The sequence below is a fragment of the Petaurus breviceps genome, unplaced genomic scaffold (genome assembly GCF_028583685.1).
Source record: "Petaurus breviceps papuanus isolate PSGF00001 unplaced genomic scaffold, PetGlider_PUasm1.0 189, whole genome shotgun sequence".
NCBI classification, from domain to species: domain Eukaryota; kingdom Metazoa; phylum Chordata; class Mammalia; order Diprotodontia; family Petauridae; genus Petaurus; species Petaurus breviceps.
In genome coordinates, this window is record NW_027185809.1 from 27,573,873 (window position 1) to 27,599,073 (window position 25,201).

Genomic DNA, 25,201 nt, shown 5'->3' on the forward strand with positions numbered 1-25,201 from the left:
TATCCAATGCCCCAAAATAGCAGTCCCACAGGATATATCCTTCTCCAATCTGCTCTCTCCCATATTTTCTCCCTTTCGACTTTTCCAGTGGATCTCTATGCCCAAGTGCCTGCATACCTTATTTCCCAATTACATGTAAAGTATTAATAATAGTATATATATATATATATGTGTGTGTGTGTGTGTGTGTGTGTGTGTGTGTGTGTGTGTGTGTGTATAAACATTTGATTTTAAAACTTTGAATTCCAGATTCATTCCCTTCCTCCCTTGTCACCCACTCTTACTGGGAATATAAGCAGTTCAGTATAGGAGGTACATGTGTGGCTAATGGAAAACAATACCTTAGTAGATATATTGTAAAAGACTGACTATATTTCCTTCCCTCCTATCTCACCTCCCACTTGTTCTATTCTCTACTTTGATCCCGACCCTTTTCAAAAGTGGGTGCTTCCAACTTCCCTCCCCCCCAGCCTGCCCTCCCTTCCATCATCTGCCCTCTCATCCCCTTTCCCCCCTATTCTCCTATAGGGTGAGATACCTTATTTAGTGTGTATTTCATTCCCTGCTCAAGGAAAATTCAATGGGAATAAGGTTGAGCCATTCCCTTTTGCCTTCCTATTTTTCCCCTCCATTGTAACCATTTTCCCTTGCCTCTTCTATATGAGATAGTTTACCCCATTGGGTCTCTCCCCATCTCCTCTCATTATATTCCTCTCTCACCTCTTAATTTCACCTTTTAAGTATCATCCCTTCCTGTTAAATTGGTCCTGTGCCCTCTATCTATGTATGCCTGTAAACATATATACACACATTCACATATGTATTCATATGTCCATATACCCTCATATATATATATACATACATATATATATATTTCTATTTCCTTCATCTACTGAGAAAGGTTCCATAAGTAACAATTATTGTTTTTCCATGTAGGAATATTAATAGTTCAACTTCGATAAGTTCCTTATGGTTTCTTTTCCCTGTTTACCTTCTCATGCTTCTCTTGCTTCTTGTATCTGAATGTCACATTTTCTATTCAACTCTGGTTTTTTCAACAGGAATGCTTGAAAGTTCTCTATTCTACTGAATGACCATATTTTCCCCTGAAACATGATACTCAGTTTTGCTGGGTAGGTGATTCTTGGTTTTAATCCCAGCTCCTTTGCCCTCCGGAATCCAAGCACTTCAATCCCTCAGTGTAGAAGTTGGTCTCCCCCTTAATCAAGGCTGCCATCCTGGTCACTGCAGAACCCACAAGACCCAAGCCCACTGAGATGGGAATGAGGAGTGGTACTGCCTGTATTCAGTGGTGGCTCAGTTGCCCTTCTGGGGAAAAGTAATACCAACCTTATTCACCTGGGAGAAGGGTGACCTGGGGAATTATGGCCACTAGGATGCACAAGGGGCCCTCCATGTGTTGTTTTCTGAGGAACACTGTAGCAGAGATGCACTGGGTAAGGCCATCGTGGCATGCCCACCAGGCTCCTAGAGGAGTGGGAAAGTAGTTTGAGCTAGAGGCCTGAATCTCGTGGGTTTGTCCACAAATAGAGCTATACCGAGAGCTGGATAAAGGAGTGCTGGATGATATGAGGCAGATACCTGTTCCCTGTACATCCCCGAGGGTGAGCCTTGGGTGGTCCCACTCACAATTCTCTGTGTTGGAAGTAGGGGTGACAGAGGCATTTAATGCCACCCCTACATAGTAAGGAGGCTGGGGTTCAACACAGCAATCTTTTCCCAACATGTGGTTAGTGCTAAGTGTTCTATGAACAGCTGACAGGAGGGTAAGTAAGGGGACCTGCTAATTGCAAGATTCCTGAATCTTTGAAGATGGGGAGGGGGCATATTACCTGACTGGGGCCCATGTGGTGACAGCTAGTATTGTGATTTGGACATCAGGGTTCCCTATTGGGGCAGGGATAGCCAAGTCCCCTATGGGACCAATGGGGTGACAACCAGGTAGGGGTCAGAGGGGTTTTGAATGGTGAGATTGAGCATGGGTTGCTAGGGGTCAGACCCGTATGGATTCGGAACAATGGGTCCAAACCCCCACTACCGCCTGCCCTGTAGCACAGGGAGGCATCGGGACTAGAAGAGGGGAGGTGGTAAGCTGTGACACAAGCGCTGGTGCACGGGCATCCTGTATCTGAACAGAGCAGGTAGCCTGCATCTGCTGGTGAGCCCCTAAATAGTTCAGTTTGGGGGAAAAGGGAGTTGAGGGGGAGCCGTGTATGTTCCGGGTTCTGGAGAGTCCAGGATTGTCCATTTCCTGTGGTTACCACCCAGGTATAGCTTGGTCTGGGGGTATGGGGATTGTGGGGGACAGCGCAAGGAGGTAAAAGGAGAATCAGGAAGAGGATCGCATGAGTCTTAGCTTTAGGGGGTCCTCGTGGACTTCTGCTTTCCATTCTGAGGTGACAGCAGGGTTCACTGTGGTATAATGGAGTCAAGTGGGGATAGAGTCCACTTTGACAGCAGTGGGTATAGTGAGGATCACGACGTGTGGCCCCTTCCACCTCGGCTCAAGACCCGTAGTGGTGAATTTCTTTACCAGCACAGAATCTCCAGCTTGAAATGGGTGCGCTGAAGCTGAGCTTGGGACCGGGAGGGCGGCGCGGACTGAGGGGAGGAGTTTTTTCTGAGTCACCTACAGACCCTGTAGGAACTTGAGGAAAGAGTTAGTGATTTCAGCTTTTAGATCTTCCCGGATTAGAGGAAGAATGGGTGGTGGTCTTCCAAACATAATTTCAGATGGGGTCCTAGTTTATTGGGAGTGCATCTGCTTCTGAGCAGGGCCAGTGGTGGAAGGGTGACCAGAATTCCTGGGTTTCCAGGACAAGCTTGGTGAGAAACTCCTTCAGAGTCCTGTTCGCCCTCTCCACCTGCCTGGAGCTCTGAGGCTGATATGCACAGTGTAATTTCCAAGTAATCCCTAAAGCTTTTGCTATTGCTTGTGATATTTTGGCTACAAATGCTGGTCCATTATCTGACCCAATTCTCATGGGGAAGCCAAACCAAGGGACAATTTCATTAAGGAGTTTTTTAGCTACTATTAGAGCTGTTTCATTTTTCACAGGGAATGCTTCTACCCACCCAGATAATGTATCAACCAATACTAGGAGATACCTGTAGCCCTGCACATGTTTTATCTCAGTGAAATCGACCTCCCAGTGTTCCCCTGGCTGAAATCCTCTTACTCTGACCCCTACTGGTCCTATATTTTTTTGTTTCGAATTTACCAGTGCACAAGTCTTACAGTGACTCACAATGCTAGATAGATGCTCATTTAGATCTCCCAGCAACTCACAATGCTATACAGGTACAGGTGCTCATTTAGATGGGCAATATAGTACCTTTCTTCTCAAGGAGAAGAGAGAGAGGAGATGAAGAGGAGAGTTTTCTTTCCTCCAAGTGAGTTTTCAAATAAAAGCCTTACCCATTCCCTTCCCAGAGCCTCAGGAGCTAGGAGGCAATCTCCTGGGAGGAGCCACCAACCTGACTCCTCCTTTTCCCCTTTTGATTAATGGGCAAAGGAATCTTCCGTTTTAGAATAGGACGGGAAAAATGGGTATAGTGGAAGTTTCCATAAGGGAACAGACAGTTGGGGAAAGGGAAGACACAGCGGCTTGGCAGGTGGCCAGATCTGCTCCCTGGTTCCCGACCACCTCTGGGGTGTCACCCACTCCATGGGCTGGACAATGAATGATGGAAATGTGTGAGGGGAGCCAGACAGAGTCAAGAAGAGATAGTATTTCTGTCTGGTTCTTTATAGCCTTGCCGGCTGCTGTCAGGAGACTGCATTCATGGTAGATAGCAGCATGGACATGAGCTGTGGCAAAGGCATACTGGCTATCAGTGTAAATGTTAGCTGACTTTTCCTCTGAGAGGTGGAGGGCCTGGGTCAGAGCTCAACTTGTTGGGCAGAGGACCCAGGAGGAAGGAGGGATGACCATAGGACCAAGAGAAATGGGGAGGACACTACTGCTGCACCAGCACTGCGTATCCCTGCATACACGAAACTGCTGCCATCAGTGAAGAGGATTAGGTCAGGGTTCTGCAGGAGCATGTCAGTGAGATCAGGTCTCGCAGCCTAGACCTGGTGGCAATTGTGGACAGTGGGGGAAGGTGGACTAGGTTCAGGGTCAGGGAGTAAAGTGGCAGGGTTAGGAACAGAGGTTTTTAAAAAAGTGAGACGAGGCTAATCTAGGAGGAGAGCCTGGTATTGGGTTAGTCGGGAGTTGGAGAGCCAACATACTGAATTAGAGAGCAAGAGGGGTGGGATTTGTGGAAAGGCATAAGGTCATTATGGAGGGCCTCATCAAAGAGACCAGGAGAATTCTTGAAACCCTGGGGCAGACGTGTCCAGGTTAATTGGCCGGAATACCCACCCTCAGGGTCAATCCAGGTGAAAGCAAAAAGGGGTTGACTAGTGGGGGCCAGGGGAATAGTGAAGAAAGTATCTTTGAGATCCAGCACAGTGTAGACACAATGTGAAGGGTGAAGCAGGCTAAGGGGGTCTAGTGAGAAAATCCCTGGGTCCTGTCAATCAGTGAATGCTAGACCCGCTGGAGAGCGGCAGGCTTTTTTTCTTTTCTTTTCTTTTCTTGGGAACATTCATTTTTCCGATGGCCTAATTCCTTACAGCAGGTGCATTGGTCCCTCACAAGAGGGAGGTGGGCACCACATGGTGTGGCACCCACTCTGGCACCTTGTTTGGGAGTCTGCTTAGTATACACTCCAGGGGAGTTTTTGATGTACTGGCTGAACCTCCCATGTTCTAAGACAAAAAAGACAGACAAACAGTATAGTCTTATAAACAAATATATCTTCCCAGTGGAAATCAGAAAAGCTTCCTTGAAGGTGCTCGTCTGATAGCCACTCGAATACCTGCTTTGCAGAGTAAAAATGGGGAGGCTTTAAGCGAATGAGCTCAAGACAAAACTTTACAAACATAGGACACATAAAGGACAGACAAACAATAGTCCCTACCCACTCGTTCACCTCCTGCAGATTCTGAACAGGAAGCAAATGAGCTCAAGTGAGCAAAGGACACATCACATAAAAGACAGACAAACAAACATTAACCAGACCACTGACGGGCAAGAGGCCTGACGTCTCAAGCTTTGTCCAGGGAGGAGATGCCCCCTGCACAAAATGGCTATGTCTAGCCATCCCCCCTCCAGGAAACAGAACAGAATTTTAAACAGAACAGAATTTTACTCACCCTCAAACTGGAGGTCCTGGATCCACGAAAGGCCAAATGAGGAGCAAGTCGAAGTCGGGAGGCAGATGCGATCCTTCCCTCCTCAAGACCTGGGGCCCTGGAACGTTCTCAGGGGCTAGCCCCCCAGGGATTGGAGTGAGAAGATGCCTACCTCCCAAGGCCTAGAGCTCTTCTTATTTGGGGATATTTGCGGTGCCATGGAACACCGCAGATCTCGGTGGGACCTCCAATTATGTAGAGCATAAAGGAGCGAGACAGAAGATCCCCAAGAATAAATTTGGAAGTGGATTTTATTACCGTGGGAGTGCCAGGGTCACACACCCAGATCAGACAGTGAGTTGGCATGGACAATGTGCCAGTTTTTAAAGAGATTACAACAGTCAGGTTACCTAAACTGAAACTACAATCAGTGATTGGTCAGTGTATATTTGAATTTTCCCATGCCTGCGAAGTTTTTTCCTAGGCTGAAGAACAGGGAACCTAGAATGGTCGGAGATGGGGACTATCTGGTAGGTGGGGAGGGGGGTGGGAAGGGGATGGGGAAGAATGGAGCAGGGATTTTATCCTAGGCTGAAATTCCTGCTCACAGATCAATTAGGAGAGGGAAGGGTGGAGTTGTGTTCAACAGTCACTGTGTGGATTGGAATTCTTTAGTTTTTTTAGCCTTTATTTATAATGTGGTTGTTGTTGCACAAATCATCCTCTTATTTCAGCCTTCTTCATTCTATCAGTTTCTACTTCCCAGGATTCTGCAGTCATTTTTTATGTCATTTCTTAGGGCACATTCTCTTCCATTCATATACCATAAAATTGTTGTAATAGTAATGGAATTTAAAGATCCCCCTGTATTGGCTTGGTTTTTGGGTTGAGTGTTGAAACCCAGAGCTTGGGAATCCCACTTGTGGGATGGACTTGTTGATGTAAAAAGAGAGGGCAGAACTGGGAGGAGCTGGTACCATGGATTTAGAGAGACACAAACAGAGAGAAGGCTCAGGCAGAGAGGGAGGCAGAAGAACTTTTGGGAGCAGCATTGTGGAGGATTGCTGAGGACCAGTTGGAGCTTCCCAGGACTTTTGAGAGCTGCCACCCAGAGCTGCCAAGGACTGATGAGACATAGCTGTGATGATGGTATCTTGTCTGTCTATTTTGATGTTGTTTTGCCAGATTCATCTGCTGGTGAAGGACAGTGCTGTTGTTGCAGAGGTCCTGGAACCTTGCTGTTGGTTCAGAATCTCTGAAGAAGGATTTTCTTGTTGTATGTTTACAGAAATCCTGGAAGAGGGTCTTGCTGATATTTTCTGAGGTCCTGAGACTTCTGCAGGTAGAGAGTGAATTGATGAGGATACTGGCAGTGTATATTGTGGCTTTGTTAAGCTTGTCTCCCCAGGAACTGAGATGGCTGAGAACTTGCCTCAGGTTAAGATGAAGAAAAGACCTCTCCTTGGGTATTAAATGCTGTGATGATATCTTAACCTTGTTGTAGCTCAGGGGTAGATGGCCTTCTTACTCTCCACTGCCCTGAAGGTGCTAATTGTAATTCAGTTGTGATTCAGGGGTGGGAAACTTGACTTTTTTTGTGCTCTGTAATTAACCAAATGAATATAATTTGTTTATGATTGGAAACTAATCTTAATCTCCATTTGAGAAGAGGGGCTTTGTGATTGACTAAATGAATGTACTTTCCAGGGGTGGAGTAGTACTTGGAAATTGTTGAATCACATTTGGTGAATGCCGTATTTTGATTTTCTCTGTTCTGTGAGTGTTTTGGCTTAATTTGTCACTGAATAAAATGGAGAGTTACTATGCTTGTATTCTGAACCTTGGAAGTTGCCTTTGCTTGGCATTACAGTTGTTCATCCATTCACCAGCTAATGAGTAAACCCTTAAGTTTGTTTTATTTTTTCATCTTTGTCTCCCTCAGTTTCTTTCTCCCCTCTCTTCCATTTCCCCTTCTCTTCCCAATACTTTACTCCTTTTTCCATGTTCTCCCTTCAGAATCAGGAAGTTTGATTTGCTTATAATGATCCCTTCCCTGTAATTATCATCCTTCTGCTTCCACCTCCAGTTAACTTTTAACTTTTCTTTTTTTTGGGTGTGAAATCTATTACTCCTACAGCCCTTATTGTAGATAACATCACTTGATGGGTGACAGAATTTTTAAAATTCCAATAATGTAAAACAGCTGATTGTTGGAGCTGGGCAGCATGGGGAGAGGGGAGTATTCATGGAGGGGGGAGAAAAAAGAAAGGCCTGGAGATTAGGAGGTTTGGATACTCCTCCTGACTTTATTCCTAATTAGATATGTGCTCTTGAACCCAACTCTTTTTTTTTTTGTTTGCCTTTTGGAGGGCAATTGGGGTTAAGTAACTTGCCCAAGGTTACACGGCTGTTTTTTTTCGTGTGGGTGTTAAGTGTCTGAGGTCAGAACCGAACTTGGGTCCTCCTGACTCCGGGGCTGGCACTTTACTCACTGTGCCACCTAGCCACCCTGTTGAACCCAACTCTTGACTTTTCTAGGCCTCAGTTTCCTCATCTGTAAACTTAGAGGGTTGGATTAGATGGCTTTCATAGTAACTCACAACTTTAGCATTCTGTATTTAGGAGGGATCAGTCAATCAGCATATATTAAGTGTTTGCTATATGCTAGGCATTAAAGATACAAAAATAAAAATGAAACAGGCTCTGACCTCAAAGATCTCTAGGGGAGATATACTTGTTCAGTTATTTTTGTCATGCCAAACTCTTTGTGACCCCATTAGGGGTTTTCTTGGCAGAGATACTGGAGTGGTTTGCCATTTCTCCAACTCATTTTACAGATGAGGAAACTGAAGAAAACAGGGTTATGTGACTTACCCAGGGTCACACAGCTAGTAAGTATTTGAGGCCAGATTTGACTTTTTGACTCCAGAACCAGTGTTCTATCTACTGAGCCACCAAGCTGCCCCAAGAGACATACACATATAAGTAAGTGTAACCTAAATACAAAGTGTTTTTGGGAGGGAGAATACTGCAGGAGTTGGAGAACAGAAGACTGCTTGTGTAGAAGGGAGTGCTTGTCTTCCTTCGAGTCCCAGCTAAAATCCCACCTTCTACCGGAGCCTTTCCCAGTCTCTCTCAATTTGAGTACTTTTCCTCTATCCTTGTTTTTTTGCTTGTTGATTCCTCCATTAGATTGTAAGCTCCTTGAGGACAGGGACTGTCCTTTGTCTCTTTTCATCCCCCAGCATTTAGTCCAATGACAGGCACATAATATTAACTCAATTAATATTAAGCATTTGCTTATTCACTGACTGACTTGAATTAAGCTTTGAAGGCAGCGAGGGATTCTAAGAAGCAGAGGTGAATGAGGAATGCATTTCTGGCAGAGTTTAACATTGCTGAGAGAAAACATCAATTTAAAATTAAGTCTAATTGAATTAAAATTAACCAATTTTATTTTTGTTTTCTCCTCTCTTTTCGTTGTAACTAATTGTCTAATGAATGGGCTCCAAAAGTTCTTCCTGTAGTCCAGGTATTTCTTAGTAGGTAATTATTAGTTCAATAAGTCACATGCCTTTTGAACTTCTGAGGCTTAAAAGTAACAGTGTTTATCCAGAGGCATTGAGGGGAGTCAATAAAGTATGGGGAAGGTATTTTAGGGAATACTCCCTCTGCCTTTTTTATATGAATGAAATGAGTGGGAGAATTGGATCCCTATAGTTCCTCTTGTTTCTTGATAGCAGGGCATGCTGGTCTTGCTGTCTACTGGGGAGGTTGATGCTGGGAGATGTTTTGAGTTCAGGAGGTCTGAGCTGAAGTAGAGCCAAAGCCAGTTGGATGACCACGCTAAATTCTCACATCAATGTGACAAGTCATTCCCTTATCAGCCTCTACCTCCTGAGAATGAGGGACTACCAGCCTGTTTCAGGAGGATCAAACTGACTCAGATAATAAACAGAAAGATTAAAGCTTTTGTGTTGGTCAACAGTAGGTTTGGGCACGTATGGCCATTGCATTTCCAATCCAGGCGAAATAGGAAAAAACTGTCCAGAAAAAAGGTACTTCAGGAGATATTCTGTCCTTCAAATGATGGATTTGGCTGCTTTTGATTAAATAAAACTTTTTTTTCCTTGGAAAGTCTTGAGATCTGTAAGAATTATTTTTATTTCATGGTCATCCAGTTCACGTAAACCAATTTAGTTTTTCTTTCTATGGTTTTAATGCTACGATAACTGTACATGCTTAATTGAAATCCTCTTTTCCTAGCTTTTTGACAGTGACACAGAACAGTGTAGTGTGGCCTTCCAGATGTGCCTTTGAATATCTTCCCATTCCAGTCCATCCTCCACACAGTTGCTAAGGAATTTTCCTGAAGTGGAGGTCTGATCATGTCACTCAGCGTCATTCTTTTTATCTTTCCCCTTGATGCTTCTGCTTGATGTCAAATAAGGGAGTGATAAGCAAACCTGGTAGGTGAGCTAGTTAACAAATAATTTTGTGTACATAGCATTGCTGATCTGGCCTCATCCCTCAAAGTGTGTTGTGACTTAAGTTGAGCCTTTCTTTGCTCTGGTTGTCCTCTATTCCTGGATTGTTTTCCATTCTCATCTCTGCTTTTTTCAATCCCTGGCTTCCTTCTAGACTAGACTTAATTGCTAATTCCTCCAGGAAGTCATTCTTATTTCTTCCAGCTACTATTGCCATTCCCATTAAGATTATTTTCAGGGGCGGCTAGTTGGAGAAGTGAATAGAACACCAGCCCTGGAGTCAGGAGGACCTGATTTCAAATGCAACCCCAGACACTTTACACAAAACTAGCCGTGTGACCTTGGGCAAGTCACTTAACCCCAATTGCCCTACTTTACCCCCTTCAAAAAGCAAAAAAACAAAAACAAACAAACAAAAGATTATTTTCAATCTACTCTGTGTGTCTATTGTATATGTATGAGCATGTTGCCCTCTTCCTTGAGGGCAGAAACTTTTTTTTCCCTCTTTTTAGTTGTATTTTCGATTTATTCTGTATCTAGCTTGTTTGTACATAGTTATTTGGGCAGTTAGGTAGTGCTGTATCACTAGGAAGACTCATCTTCATGAGTTCAAATCCAGCTTTAGATACTTTCTTTGTGGGCAAATCACTTAACCTTGTTTGTCTCGGTTTCTTCATTTGTAAAATGAGCGGGAGCAGCTAGGTGACACAGTGGATAGATTACTAGACCTGGAGTCAGGAAGACCTGTCTTTGTGAGTTCAAATTCAGCCTCAGACATTTACTATCCTTGTGACCTTGAAAAAGTCCCTTACCCCCATTTGCTTAGTTACTCATTTTTAAAATGATCTGGTGAAAGAAATGGTCAACCAGTATCTTTGTAAGAAAACCACAAGTGGGGTCACAAAGAGTGACATGACTGAACAACAACAACATAGTTATTTGCATGTTGTCTTCCCCATTACTCTGTGGGCTCCTTGAGAGAAAGAATTGTCTTTTACTTTTTCTGTCCTCAGTGCTTAGCACAATACATCACACATAGTAGGTACTTAGTAAATGTTTATTGACCATTTTAGTAATTGACTTACCAGTCTGGTACATAGAAAATGCTTAATAAATATTTTTGACTGTTGATTGATTTGTAATGCCTTTCTACTCTACCTCAGTGACAGATTAACTTTTAATAGTTTTTTTTCAGTTTGGAGGAAGCAAAAATATTTTCTTTATGAAAGCCTTATCTGGTCTGATTCTTCTAAGCTACATTAACCTCTCAGAGTTTTAGGGATATCCCTGAGGAATCAGGGCTACTTTTCTGTAATGATCTCGACTTGAACCCCCATTCTTATCTGACCAAGCCCTATTATCTGCCAGTGATTGATACTCTGGTTCCAATTAACCAATTCACACCAATTAACTTTTCCAAAGGGATATTGAAAAGTTGTAGCAAGCACAAAAGTTAACATTTTCATCTAATACTATCCCCTGTGCTACTCTCCTTAGGGAGAGTAGACTCAGACTTATCAGAGTTTCTACATAATACTAAGCTCACATCCTAATCTGTCATAGTTGGCTGAGAAACTGGCAGTGGTATCATTTTTAGTGTACTCTCTTTCTAGGTACACAGCCAATCAACAGCCCAACTCCTTGCCATATGGTTAGCAGACCAGAACCAGTTACAGAATGTCTATATCTGTTTCACAGTCCACATGGGGATTACATCAGCTCAGCACACTGTGAATGCTCTTAAGGAATGGGATCATTGGCTAGTCCCCTGCTACACTTAAAAATCTGTTTGCTTTTGTTGTGGTGGTTTTTGATAAGACCATAAGATAGATGCCTGCGGTAACTCAGAAAGATTTCATTAATTTAGCTATTTTAGGTTGAGGTAGTGTGGGGGAGTGGATTTACCTGATGTGCTATGAAAAAGAATGAAGGACTTCTCTAGGGCATCTGGGTAGCTGTCAGGAATGAAATTCCTTTATTCTGATTAGACACTGTATGAATGACAGTGGTATGAAATCTGTTCTTTGGGTTTGAGAGCTATTGTCACCTTACTTTCAAAATCTTTGAATTACTAAAATGGTATTAAGATTATGCTTGTTAGAATATCACAGAAGGGTTCTGTGATTACCAGGTTTCAGGTGTATAAGCTTTCAGAGAGTTAATGAATGTCCTAGGAACACAGAAAATTGGCATGCTTTGCTTCAGTGTGAAAGTCATCTGCTCTTTCAGATGGTCATCCTTTTCTTCTTTCCCCTTGATGTTTCTGCTTGCTGTCAACTAAGGGAGTAATAAACAAGCCTGGTGGGTGAGCTAGTTAATGCATAATTTTGTGTACTTAGCATTGCTGATCTAGCCTCACCCCTCAAAGTGTATTGTAACTTAAATCAAGGCAAATTAATTAATGTAGAACGAAGGTGGAAGGAACCCAAAAGAACTGTCCTATGATGAAAATATGCCCTATAGTATGTGAGACTCCATCAAGATGATGTCATGAGGATGGGATTTCTAGGATTCATGGTATTCCAAATGATACTTTACAGAAGGAGGGATGCTGGTTTAGGGAGGTGGTAGTCCATGTGGTGAGGGCAGTGAGGTGAGATAGTAGATACTGGACTTGGAACAAGGAAGATCTGAGTTTAAATCTGGTCTTTGACACTAACTGTGTGACCCTGGGCAAATCACTCAACTCCTATTTGCCTTAGTTCCTCATCTATAAAATGATCAGGAGAAGGAAGTGGCAAACCATTTCAGTATCCTTGCCAACAAAACCTAATGAACAAAATTCATGGAGTCACAAAGAGTCAGACATGACAATAGAAGTCCACTTGGTACTTTGAAGGGAAATGGATAATGTTGGTATACCTTGCCACTAAAGTATGACTAGCTTCAAACAAATTCTGACTATAAACCTCCTTTCAAAAATAAATTTTGTATCATGGATGAGTAAAGATGGAAGAATCCAGAGACATGAATTCATTGAAAAGTCAACAAATTTATTACCTATAAGCATTCTGTTTTGCTGCTGAGGAATAACCCAAAATAAGTAGGATGTTGTCCTTTGCCTTTGAGTAGCTAACAGTCTAATAAGAGAGGTGTGAGTGTGCATGTGTGTGTGTGTGTGTGTGTGTGTGTGTATGCAAAGACCATAATACAAAATAAAACACAAGTATATAAGAGAGATACAAAGGGAGAAAATTCTGATTTGGAGGATCAAGGAAAATCTTCCAGAAGGTAGTAGTGCTTGATTTGAGTTTTGAAAACCAGTAAGATTTCATAAGGTAGAGATAGAGGAAGAAGTATATTATAGGGATAAGCAGAGACCTCAGAGAAGGAAATTTATGGCACAAGTCTCTGGAATGTTCAGTCTGACTAGTATTAATGATCCTGGGTTTTGACCTTAGCTTTGCCATTAACTAGTTGTATGAGTTTGGTGAAGTTGTTTCAGACCTCTGAGAGCCTCTATTGCTTCCTTTTTAAAATGAGGAGGGTTGACTTAAGTCTTTAAGGTTTCTTCCTGCTCTGACTTCTAGGACAAGCATTTCCTCAGGAGGGAATTTCTATAAAGAATCTGCTAAAGCTCTTCTAATGTTTTCTTTCTATTTGAACGCATATGTCTTTCACCTAAGCTTGAAAGTATTTTGTAGACATTTTTCCTTGGTGTGTTATTTTTAATTTTAAAAATTATTGCTGTAATGATTTACAAAACTCATATATATTTTATATGTGAGATTCTATTCTTACATTTCTGTATTACTAAACTTGAAAGACTTCCCACATAAGTCAGTTTATACTCTATTCCCTTCCTTTAAATAGCACATTTTAAAGCTGTAAGAGAAAAATAATTGAATTTAAATTTGCCTAATCTGTTACCTTAATTTCACTAAACCCAAACTTTTAGAAACACTTTCTCTTAGTTAGAATTTGTATGCTTTATTATAGTTTCACAATTACTTTTCTGTGGCTTTTTTTTGGAAAAGCAAATTGAAAGTGTTAATATCTCTAAGTTAGGCTGGAGAGCAGTTCTGTGTCCTACCTTGAATTCTACCATTAACTAGCTATATGATTTTGGTCAAATTGTTTTACTTCTTTTGGCCCTTAGCTTTCTTAAAATGAGAGGGTAAATCAATCAATCAATAAACATGTGTTAATTGCCTTCGATATTAAGTACCAGGCCCTGTGCTAAGTGCTGGGGATATTAGAGGAAGCAGAAAATAGTCCCTGTCCCCAAGGAGCTTATAATCTAATTGGGGAGACAACATGCAAATAAATATATATAAAGCAAACTATATATAGCATAAATAGGAAATAATTAATAGATAGAAAGCATTATGATTAAGAGGGATTAGGGAAAGTTTCCAGTAGAATATGAGACTAGTTGGGGCTTAAAGGAAACAAGAGAAGTCTGTAGCTGGAGCAGAGGTAGGAGAGCCTTCCAGGCCATGGGTGTTCTTTTCACCTCTGATGGTATGGTGTAGTGGTTCTCAAAGTATGTTCTCAGGACCCCTAGTTGTTCTGGGGGTTCTATGTACTTTCATAATAATACTAAGACATTATTTTCCCAGTAAAATACTCCTTCCTTTTTCAACTGCACATGTATGTGAAGCTAGATAGAATAATAGATTGAATGTAGAAGTAGAGATGAAAATCCAGCTGTTAAGCTTCTATTAAGCCAGACATTAAAAAAGACTCTTGTAAATATGTAAAAACAGTGCCATTTTTTTCTCACGTTTTTTGTGAAAATATAGTAATTTTTATAATAATGTTATTTATATTAACATGCTTCTTATTGTTATTTAAAATGAATTAGTAAATACTCTAAGAATTTATTCATTTTAATTTTTAATAGGGAAAACATTGACAGATAGAACCACATAAACAAAGACTTTGAGGTCCTCAGTAATTTTTAAGAGTGCAAAGGAGTTGTGAAAGCAAAAAGCTTGAGAACCATTGGTCACATGGGGTCACAAAGAGTGACTAAACCTGGAATGGAAAAAACTGGGATCAAATCTTGTCTCTTCTCTTTGTTAGCTGTGTGATGATAGGTAAGTCACTTAACTTCTCTAAACTTCTTAATCTTAAAATGAATATTTGTACTGCGAGTCTCATAGAGTTGTGATTTTTAAATTGTAAAGCACCATATAAATATGAGTGATTCATTCATCTACATATGGAAGATAAGTGATTTGCCTAGATTTTGAACTTAGTTCTTAGGGAAGCCAAAAATAGAACCTGGATCTTCTGTTCTGTAAACTGTCTGCACTAATCAATCAATGAACCCCAGGTTAAGAACTCTTGTTTGAAATGAATATTATCAGGGGCAGAGGCAAGATCATGGAAAAAAGGTAGGACTCACCTAAGTTCTTCCTCAAACCCTTATGAATACTTTAAACAATACCCTAAAAGAAATTTTGGAATGGCATTAAAGGATGGGAGTGAAACAATTTTCCAGTCCAAGATAACTTAGAAGGTTGGCACGAAAGGTCTGTGGCACCAGCATGAGAGTGGAGCAGAATCTGGTGCAGGCTGTGCCAACACAGACCCAGGCTCCATCAAACCAGGAGCAGGTTTTGGGAGTCACTTAATCAGCAGCAGCAGTGGCTGCTTCTGGAGCTTTCAGTCCACAGATGGTAAGGGGTTTGAACAACTTGTCAGAAAAAGATTACAAGGGTCTCTTTACTGGCATTGGGGACAAGACTCTGTTGCTTTGCCCATACTTGGATCTGGGTTACAGTTCTGGATGACAATCCCAGGCCAAGGAGGAGCATTAATACATTAGAGCTTGTAGCTAAAGGGGAGCAGGGACTCTGGTCACAGTTCTGGGACAGAAAAGAGTGCTTGTGGTCACTCACAGGCCAGGAGAGTAGTAAGCACACTTATCCTTAGATCATATCACCTTGGAAGAACTGAAAACTTACAAATCCCTAGAAATATCTCTGAAAACAGCTGCATAAAACTCCTGAAGCTTGGGACAGTGTACCCTTCACCCTGGAAGGAGAGACCCAGTTTAGCAAGGAGTTAAAAGTCAAGAAATAGGCTGGGAAAATGAGCAAACAACAGAAAAAAATTCTGACATAAGAAAGTTACTATGGTGACAAGGATGATCAATGCACACACTCAGAAGACAACAAAGTCAAAACTCCTACATCCAAAACCTCCAAAAAATATGACTTAGTCTTGGGCCATGGAAGAGCTCAAAATGATTTTGAAAATCAAGTAAGAGAGGCAGAGGAAAAATTGGGGAGAGAAATGAGAGGCAAGAAAATCATGAAAAAAGAGTCAATAACTTGGTAAAAGAGGCACCGAAAATGCTGAAGAAAATAACACTCTAAAAACCAGAATAGGCCAAATGGGAAAAGAGGTACAAAAATTCACTGAAGAGAAGAACTCCTTAAAAAGTAGGACTGGTCAAATGGAAAAGGAGGTATAAAAGCTTGAAAAACAATTCCTTAAAAATTAGAATTGAGCAAGTGGAGGCTAATGATTATATGAGACATCAAGAAGCAACAAAACAAAGCTAAAGAATGAAAAAAAAATAGAAGACAACGTAAAATAACTCATTGGAAAAACAACTAACCTAGAAAATAGAACCAGGAGATGTAATTGAAAAAAATATTGAACTTCCTGAAAGCCATGGTCAAACAAAAAGAACCTAGACACCATCTTTCAAGAAATTATCAAGGAAAATTGCCCTGATGTTCTAGAACCAGAGGGTAAAATAGAAATGGAAAGAATCCACTGATCACCTCCTGAAAAAAATCCCAAAGTGAAAAGTCTCAGGAATATTATAGCCAAATTTCAGAGCTCAAATTCCAGGTCAAGGAGACAATATTGCAAGCAGACAGAAAGAAACAATTCAAGTATCATGAAACCACAGTCAGTATAATACAAGATTTAGCAGCTTCTACATTAAAAGGTCTGAGGGCTCAGAATATGATATGCCAGAGGGCAAAGGAGTTAGGATTACAACCAAGAATGATCTTCCCAGCAAAACTGAGTATAATCCTTCAGAGGAAAAATGGATATTCAATGAAATAGAGGGCTTTTAAATATTCCCGATGAAAAGAGCAGAGCTGAATAAAAAATTTGACTTTTAAATATGAGACTCAAGAGAAGCATAAAAAGGTAAACAGGAAAAGGAAATCATAAAGGACTTAATAAGGTTAAACTGTTTGCATTCCTACATGGGAAGATGACACTTGTAACTCATGAGAACTTTCTTATTATTAGGGCAGTTAGAAGCAGTAAATATAGATAGAAGGCACAGGTTGAATATGATGGGATTATATGTAAAAACATTAAATTAAGGGATGAAAAAGAAGAATGCAGTGGGAGTAAGGGAAAGGGAGAGGCAGAATGGGGTGAGTTATCTGACTAAAAAAGCAACAAAGAGCTTTTATAGTTGAAGGGTAAGATGGGGGAGGTGGGCAGAGAATGCTTGAGCTTCACTGTCATCAGAATTGGCTCAAAAAGGGATTAACACACTTAATTTAGTATAGAAATCTCTCTTATTCTACAGGAAAGTAGGAGGGGAAGGGCATGAGGGAAGGGGGTGGTGCTAGGTGATAGAAGGGAGGGCAGATTGAGTGAGACAGTGGTCAAAAGCAAAAGACTTTTGAGGAGAGACAGGGTGAAAGAAGAGAGAGAATAGAAAGAAGTAACAGTGGAGAAATAGGGTAGAGGGAAAAACAGTTAACAATCATAACTGTGAAAAAAATTTTAAGTAAGTTTTTCTAATAAAGGTCTCATCTTTCAAATATATAACTAAGCCAAATTTATAAAAATAAGGGTCATTCACCAACTGATAAATGATCAAAAAATATGAATAGTCAGTTTTCAGATGCAGTAATCAAACCTATATGTAGCCATATTTTTAAAAATGCCCTAAATCACTGTTGATTAGAGAAATGCAAATAAAAACAATACTGAGGTACTACCCCATATCTGTTAGATTGACTAATAAGATAGAAAAGAAAAATGACAAATGTTGGAGGGGATGTGGGAAAATTGAGACACCAGTGCATTGTTGGTAGAATTGTGAACTGATTCAGCCATTATGTGGAACAATTTGGAACTATGCGCAAAGGCCTATAAAACCTATAAAACTTTTGGCCTCCAATACCACTATTAGCTCTGTATCCCAAAAGAGATTAAAAAACAAAAGAAAAGGATCTATATGTACACAAATATTCATTGCTCTTTTCTGGTGGCAAAGAATTAGAAATTGAGGGGACACCCATCAATTGGGGAATGGTTGAATAAGTTGTGGTATTTGATTGTTATGCAATACTGTTGTGCTGTAAGAAATGATGAGCTAGATACTCTCAGAAAAATCTGGAAAGACTTACATGAAGTAATGCAAAATGAAACGATTAGAACTACAACATTGTACATAGTAACAGCAACATTGTAAGATGATCAATTGTAAACCAAGACAACTCTGAAGAATTTATGATGAAAAATGCAATTCATCCCCAGAGAAAGAACTGATGAAATCTGAATACAGATTGAAGCATATCTTTTTTTTTTTTAACTTTGTTTTTTCTTAAGTTTTTCTTTTGGTCTTTATTTTCTTTTACAACAAGACTAATATGGAAATGACTACACATGTATAACCTATATCAAATTGTTTGCTATCTCAATGAAGGTGATTGTTTTTCCCCCAATTGATTTATTTATTTTTATTTTTCAACATTCATTTCCACAAGATTTTGAGTTGTAAATTTTTGTCCCCGTCGTTCCCCTACCCCCACCCCAAAATAGCAAACCTACTGAATACCCCCTCCCCCAATCTGCTCTCTCTTATATCCCCCCCATCCCCCCCCCCCCAACTTTCTAGAAGGGCAAGATGGATTTCCATATCCCAGTGCCTGTATATCTTATTTTCCAGTTGGATGTAAAAAACTATTTTTTTAAACATTTGTTTTTAAAACTCTTGAGTTCCAGATTTTTTCCATTCTTCCCTCTTCACCCACCCCCACTGAGAAGATAAGCAATTCAATATAGGTTGTACATGTGTAGTTACAAAACACATTTCCATAGTAGTTATATTGTGAAAGACTAACTATATTTCCCTCCATCCTATTTATTCTATAATAAATTATCCCTCACTTATTCTATTTTCTCCTTTGACTCTGTCCTTTTTCAAAAGTGTTTGCTTCTCACTACCCTCTCCCCAAATCTGCCCTCCCTTCTATCCTCCCCCCTCTTATTTCCTCCCTCCCTATTTTCATGTAGGGTAAGATACCCAAATGAGTGTGTATGTTATTTCCTCCTTAAGCCAAATTTAGTGAGAGTAAGGTTATCTCTTCTTGCTCTTTCCTTCTGTTGTAACAGTTTTCTCTTTCCTCTTAATAAAATGTTTTTTTTTGAATATGAATATTATCATGGCACAGATATCAAGTGATTGCTGGCTGAGGTAATTTCTAGGCTTTTTGGTTTCTCCATTATAGTTATTGCTACATAGCTGTCTTATATAAAGCCTTGTTCCTCTGGTAGTATAGTTTTCTGTTTGTCACTGGATCACATTTTGAATACTAATAGCTAAGCTAATGTTTACAGAAAGTAAAGAAACTGTAATTATTTTGTTTTGGAGGGGGGAGGGGAGGGTAATTGGGGTTAAGTGACTTGCCCAAGGTCACATGGCTAGTTTTTGTGTATGTGTGTCAAGTGTCTGAGGCCAGATCCGAACCCAGGTCCTCCTGACCCCAGGCCAGTACTCTACTCACTGCGCCACCTAGTTGCTCTGAGAAACTGTAATTATTAGGCTTTTCCAGCATTCTACCACCATCACTGCACCAGTAGAAAGGGAGAGCCTAGCAGTGGGGGCCATAGTGAAATTGTATTTGTTTCATAAGTTGCCATGGCCAAATAATTCATCACCTAATAGATAAGCTCTTGTACTCTGTACTTAAAAAACAGATATAATTTGTTACCAGGACTGTACTTAGCCATCACACCATGGTAGAATCTGTGCCAGTTTATACTCCCCCAGAAAAGTCTTCAAGAACATAGTTATCATCCTTTTCCTGCAATAAGGCACCATAGTAGGCTTTTATAGAAATGTTGATTTAAAAATTAAGTGATAGGTAAATAAGACTATGCTGATTCCTTTATGCAATTAGAAATGTTTATGTGATGGGATGATATCTAACTCTATATCTACATTATATTCTAACTAATAGAGGAGAAGAGATTATTTTTTATTCATTCCTTTATTCAGCAGTTATTTGTTATGTCTATGATATCCAGAATACTATTTGGAAGGAGAAAAAACAAGATAATTAGTACAAAATTTCAACCCTTCTGGAGCTTCGAATTTAGTTAGGGAGAAGAATATGACACAATTATATAATAATTGTAGTTGATAAAGGATCATTATAGATGGGGGAATGAAAAAGATAATTGGATTTGGATTCAAAAGACCTCATCTTGACTCCCACTTAAGTGGTGCAGTGGATAGAGTTTGTAAAGTGCTTGGTGAAGTATCTGGAGAACGTTGTTGCTGCTCAGTCCTTCTCTAGTCATGTGTGACTCTTCATGACCCCATTTGGAGTTTTCTTAGCAAAAGTACTGGAGTGGTTTGCCATTTCCTTCTCCAGATCATTTTAAGTGATTTGCCCAGGGTCACACAAGTAGTAACTGACTGAGGCCAGATTTGAACTCATGAAGATGAGTCTTCCTGACTCCAGGCCTGGTACTCTATTCATTGTGCCATCTAGCTAACCTGAATGTAGTAGGAATTTAATAAGTTTCTTCCTTCTTTCTTTTCTCTCACCTTTCCTTCCTCCATTCCTCCCTCCTTCCCTCCCTCCCTGTTTCCTTGCCCTCCTCCCTCCCCTCTCAGAGTTCAAATTCTAATGGGGGAGACAATATACAAACAACTATGTATATTTAGCATATATGCAGGATAAATTGTAGGTACTCTCAGAGGGAAAGCAGCATTAAATGAGACCAGAAAAGGTTTCTTGTAAAAGGTACAATTGTATCTGAGACTGGAAGGAATCCAGAGTAGCCAAGAGGTGGAGATGAGGAGGGAGAGCATTCCAGACCTGGAATGAAAAGGAAAGGAGAGAAGGAGTGTCTCAAGCAAGGAACAGCAAGGAAGTCAGTGTCATCAGACACTATATGGAAGGAAGTAAAGTTCAAGAAGGAGGTTAGGAAGAGGCATTTTTTTGTGAAGGGCATTAAAAACCAAACACTGGTTTGTTGACTAGGGTGTTGACATCATCAAACTTGTACTTTTGGCAGCTGAATAGATGGATTGGAATGGGAAGATAATTGCAATAGCCCAGGTATAAGGTGATGAGGGCTATACCAATCTGGTAACACTATCAGAGGAGAAAAATGGGGATGATTAAGAGGGATGATTTAAAGGTAGAATTGATGGGATTTACCAACAGATTGGATGTGAGGAGTGAGAAAAAGTGGGGAGTTGAGGACACCAAAGTTGTGAACCTTAATGACTGGAAGGATGGTTATCTAGTAATATATGTTTGGAACAGGAGAGGGTTTGGGGGAAAGATAATCTGTTCATTTTTGGATATATTGAATTCATAATGTCTATGGGATGTTGCTCTTGATATGTCCAATAGGTAATAGGACATACAAGACTAGAGGGCAGGAGAGAAGTTAGGGCTAGAAAAACAGATAAGAAAATTATCTGCATAGAATTGAATTCTTTGGAGAGGATGAGATCAAGCAAGAGGGGGAAAGAAGGAAGGAAGGAAGGAGGAAAGGAAGGAAGGAAAGAAGGAAGGAAGGAAGGCAAAAGAAAGAAAGAAGGACATTTTTACCTGGTTTCCACTAACCCCCAGTTGCTTTAGTACCTTTCTACCCATGGTTACCTTGTATATGCATGTGATACACACACACACACATACATAATGTGTAAATTGTCTTGCCTTAGAATATAAACCCTTTAAGCTTAATAAAATTTTTCTGCTGATTGATTTTGTTTTTAATTCAAAATCTTTTTTCCCCAAGTATTATATTAAGTTAATTTCACTGATAGGCTATGGAATATGTGGAGGTTAAATGGTTTATCTAGCATCACACAGCCAATATGTTAGAGGCAGGATTAGATGCTGCTTCTGTTTGGATGGTAAGATTCCAAACTCTTCACTGATCCTTGCCTTATAATTCCTTAAAAATGTTATGAGGAAAAATGGGGAAAGAGCTATTGTTTTTTCCTTACAACTTGCCGAAAGATACTCAGTTCATTGTTTCAAATGTTTCTTTCCCATAAATTAATCTCATGTTCAATTATCCTTCTAGGGTGAGTGAAGACTTTCAAAATGGCTCAGGGAACCAGTGATCAAAGTGCAGTGGGTATTATTGCTGACCCAGAAGAGACTACTCCAAATATGATTGTCTACAGAAAAGTAAGGAATTTTGGTTAAAATACCTCTGTAGGTGATGGACTTCTATGTGGCTGTTTGAAAAGGAATTGAATATTGGAAAAATGTTGTTCCCAGTTTTAGTTGATGTATGTTTTCGAATTATAGTGGATTTTTGAGCCCTCAGATTCTAGGCAAAATTGACTTTTTTCAGTATGTGGAACAAAACATTTTGAGAAAGGTTATACTTTCAATTATTGTCTGAATGTAAAGGCTCAATTAAGCAATGTGAACAGTGACCTATTGCCTTCTTACTGCAAGTTGAATATAGTATTACAGTGCTTTCCAAACTAATTTGGCAACAGAACATTTTGGGTTTCAATTTTATTGATGGAACTTTATAAATGCAAAACTTTGTGTTTAAGGCCATGGCCACATAGGGAGGCAAATATCAGTTATGGCCAGAGTTATGATACAGGTTGGATGGTTGCTTTTATAGCCTCTTCTTTACTAAGGGCTATAGAGCTATTGACCTGATGTGTGGAAGTTAGAGACAAAGGTTGGTAAGGGAGGATGATGTTGTAGGCTGATTGGGGTGTCATTCTGTGACTGGTCCAGTCCCTTCTCAGGTGACTTACTGGAACTGAAATTTTCATGTATCATGTGAAAAATTAGGGTTCCTAATTAGTATATATCTATGATGTGTGATTTCATTAGTGTTAGTACTGTGTTGTCATTGTTGAATTGTTTGGTCATCTCTGACTCTACATGACAAAGACACTGGAGTGGTTTGCCATTTCTTTCTCCCATTGTGTCCCCATTTTACAGATGAAGAACTGAGGCAAATAGATGTTAAGCGACTTACCCAAGGTCACAAGGCTAGTAAATGTCTGAGGCTAAATTTGAATTCAGATCTTCCTGGCTCCAAGCCCAGTGCTCTATGTTATTTATATAAAATAATCTCATAGATTTATCTATCTCGTAGATACCTATTATAAGTAATTAATTACATTTATAGAAATTTAGCCTATTTAGTTTCACAGCAGAAAATTTGGACTATATGAACAATTATATTATTATTTTTTAGTTTATGGAATAAAACAAGCATTTCCATAACATAGTATAATAAAAAATTGCACATGAAATTGCACATTTATTATGTACAACTTGCTATTCCTTTTAAGTATATAATGAAGTTATCATGCACATTTCTTTTTTTTCCTTCCCTCCCTCCTCTGCCCTATGGCTACCATTCTGAAGTGTCAGTATGATGACATTTCTACTTTTTCTGCTTTGTTTTCTTCTCAAATCATTTTATTCATGACTGAATAGCCCTATTTCCAAGTCCTTTGATTTAAAAGTGTAATTGTAAGTAATTGAGGTATTGGAGACTATAAGTGATATATATCTCGAAGGGATCTGCTTACACAGTCATGATAAGCAAAAAAGACTGTGGTGCTAATTCTAGTAATAGATGATATTATACAAAAGAGTCAAGGCATGGTAAGGTAGAATGGGGTCAAAGCCTGGTTAGAGAGTCCTTCTGTGGTTGGGGAAACTCCTTTTTAGATGATTAACTGGAACTGAAACTTTTATGCATTATAACAAAAACAAATAAACAAACCAGGACTTCATGAAACATAGTTTGGGAAAAATCAATACATTGAAGACTTAATATTTTATCAGTGTTGGTACCATATTTACATAAAATGCCCCATAAACCATAACCTATTTTTAGTTACTGATAGTGGACAACTAGATGGTACAAAGGATAGAGCTCTGGGCCTGGAGTCAGGCTTATCTTCTTGAGTTCAAATCTGGTCTCAGACACTTACTTGCTGTGTGACGCTGGGCAAATCATTTAACCCTGTTTGCCTCAGTTTCCTCATGTGTAAATTGAGCTGGAGAAGGAGATGGCAAACCACTCCAGTATCCCTGTCAAGAAAACTCCAAGAAAGATATCATGAAGAGTCGGACATGACTGAAAAAGACTGAACAACAACAATAAATCGCCATACTTTTAGAGAGGGGAATCTTGTTCAGGTAAGGGTTGCACTAGATGGCATAATAGAGAGAGGGCTGAACTTGGAGCCAGAAGGACCTGAGTTCAAATCCTGTCTCAGACACTTACAAGTTGTGTGTCTCTGAGCAAATCTCCTAACCTTTGCTCAGCTTTAGTTCCTTTGTTTGGAAAATGGGTATAATAATAGCACTTATCACATGGGGCTGTTGTGAAGATCAAATGAGATAACATATAGGGTGCTTTAACCAACTTTAAAGTGATATTTAAATAATAATAATGTTATTATTATCATCCATACTATGCGACTGTGATTATTTAAATTATTTTTGTCTTTTTCCATATCAGGAATTTTCTTCAGGTAACAAGTGCTGTCCTTCCACTCAAACCCTACAGTGATATTTTAATGTGGCTTGCAAATGACCCTATATTTTAAGTCAATGTAATGCTTGGCACTTAATAAATACTTATGATTTCAAACTGTGGCAGTTCTAACCCCCTAAGAAAGGTTTTAAGTATGAGCCTGGCAATAATAAATAACCATAGCTAGCATAAGGTTTTAAGATTTATAAGGCATTTTACAAACAATATCTCTTTTTATCTTCACAAAACCCTGGGAAATCGATCCTGTTATTATCCCCTTTTTTTCAGATGAGGAAACTGAGTCAGAATTTGAGTGACTATGCCCAGGGTCAAATAGCTGACAAATTATTTTTGTCTAACAAATATTTTATCTAACAAATCAGGCCAATTATAAACTCAGGTCTTCTGAATAGAAGTCCAATATTCTCTCCACTGCATTACCTAGATATCTCTTTTTTTTAAATAGCTAGCATTTATATGGCCCATTAGGATGTTCTAAGTGCTTTTGCAATATTTTCTCATTCTATCCTCATAACCTTGAAAGGTAAATGCTATTATTATTATTCATATTTCACAGATGGGAAACTGAGGTCAAGTGATTTGTTCCGAGTCACACAGGTGACAAGTATCTGAGCCCAGTTTTGAACTCAGGTCTTTCTGACTCCAAGGCCAGGGCTCTCTCCACTGTGTGTGTCATCTAGCTCCTAACAATTATGCTCTTGGTGATTGGATCTGTGGTCTGAGGACCCTCCTGAGTTGAGTTCAGACAAGCTTATTACCAGGTTGGCTA

General features: G+C 39.8%; 1 protein-coding gene across 1 annotated transcript in view; it reads left to right on the plus strand.

Moving 5' to 3' along the window:
- The window catches only part of RGS6 (regulator of G protein signaling 6), a 714,417-nt gene that overhangs the window by 18,812 nt on the left and 670,404 nt on the right, over positions 1-25,201 (plus strand). Inside the window, 1 exon segment of the mRNA XM_069092090.1 lies at positions 21,967-22,073. Coding sequence (XP_068948191.1) covers positions 21,987-22,073 — 87 coding nt within the window. The 5' untranslated portion in view covers positions 21,967-21,986.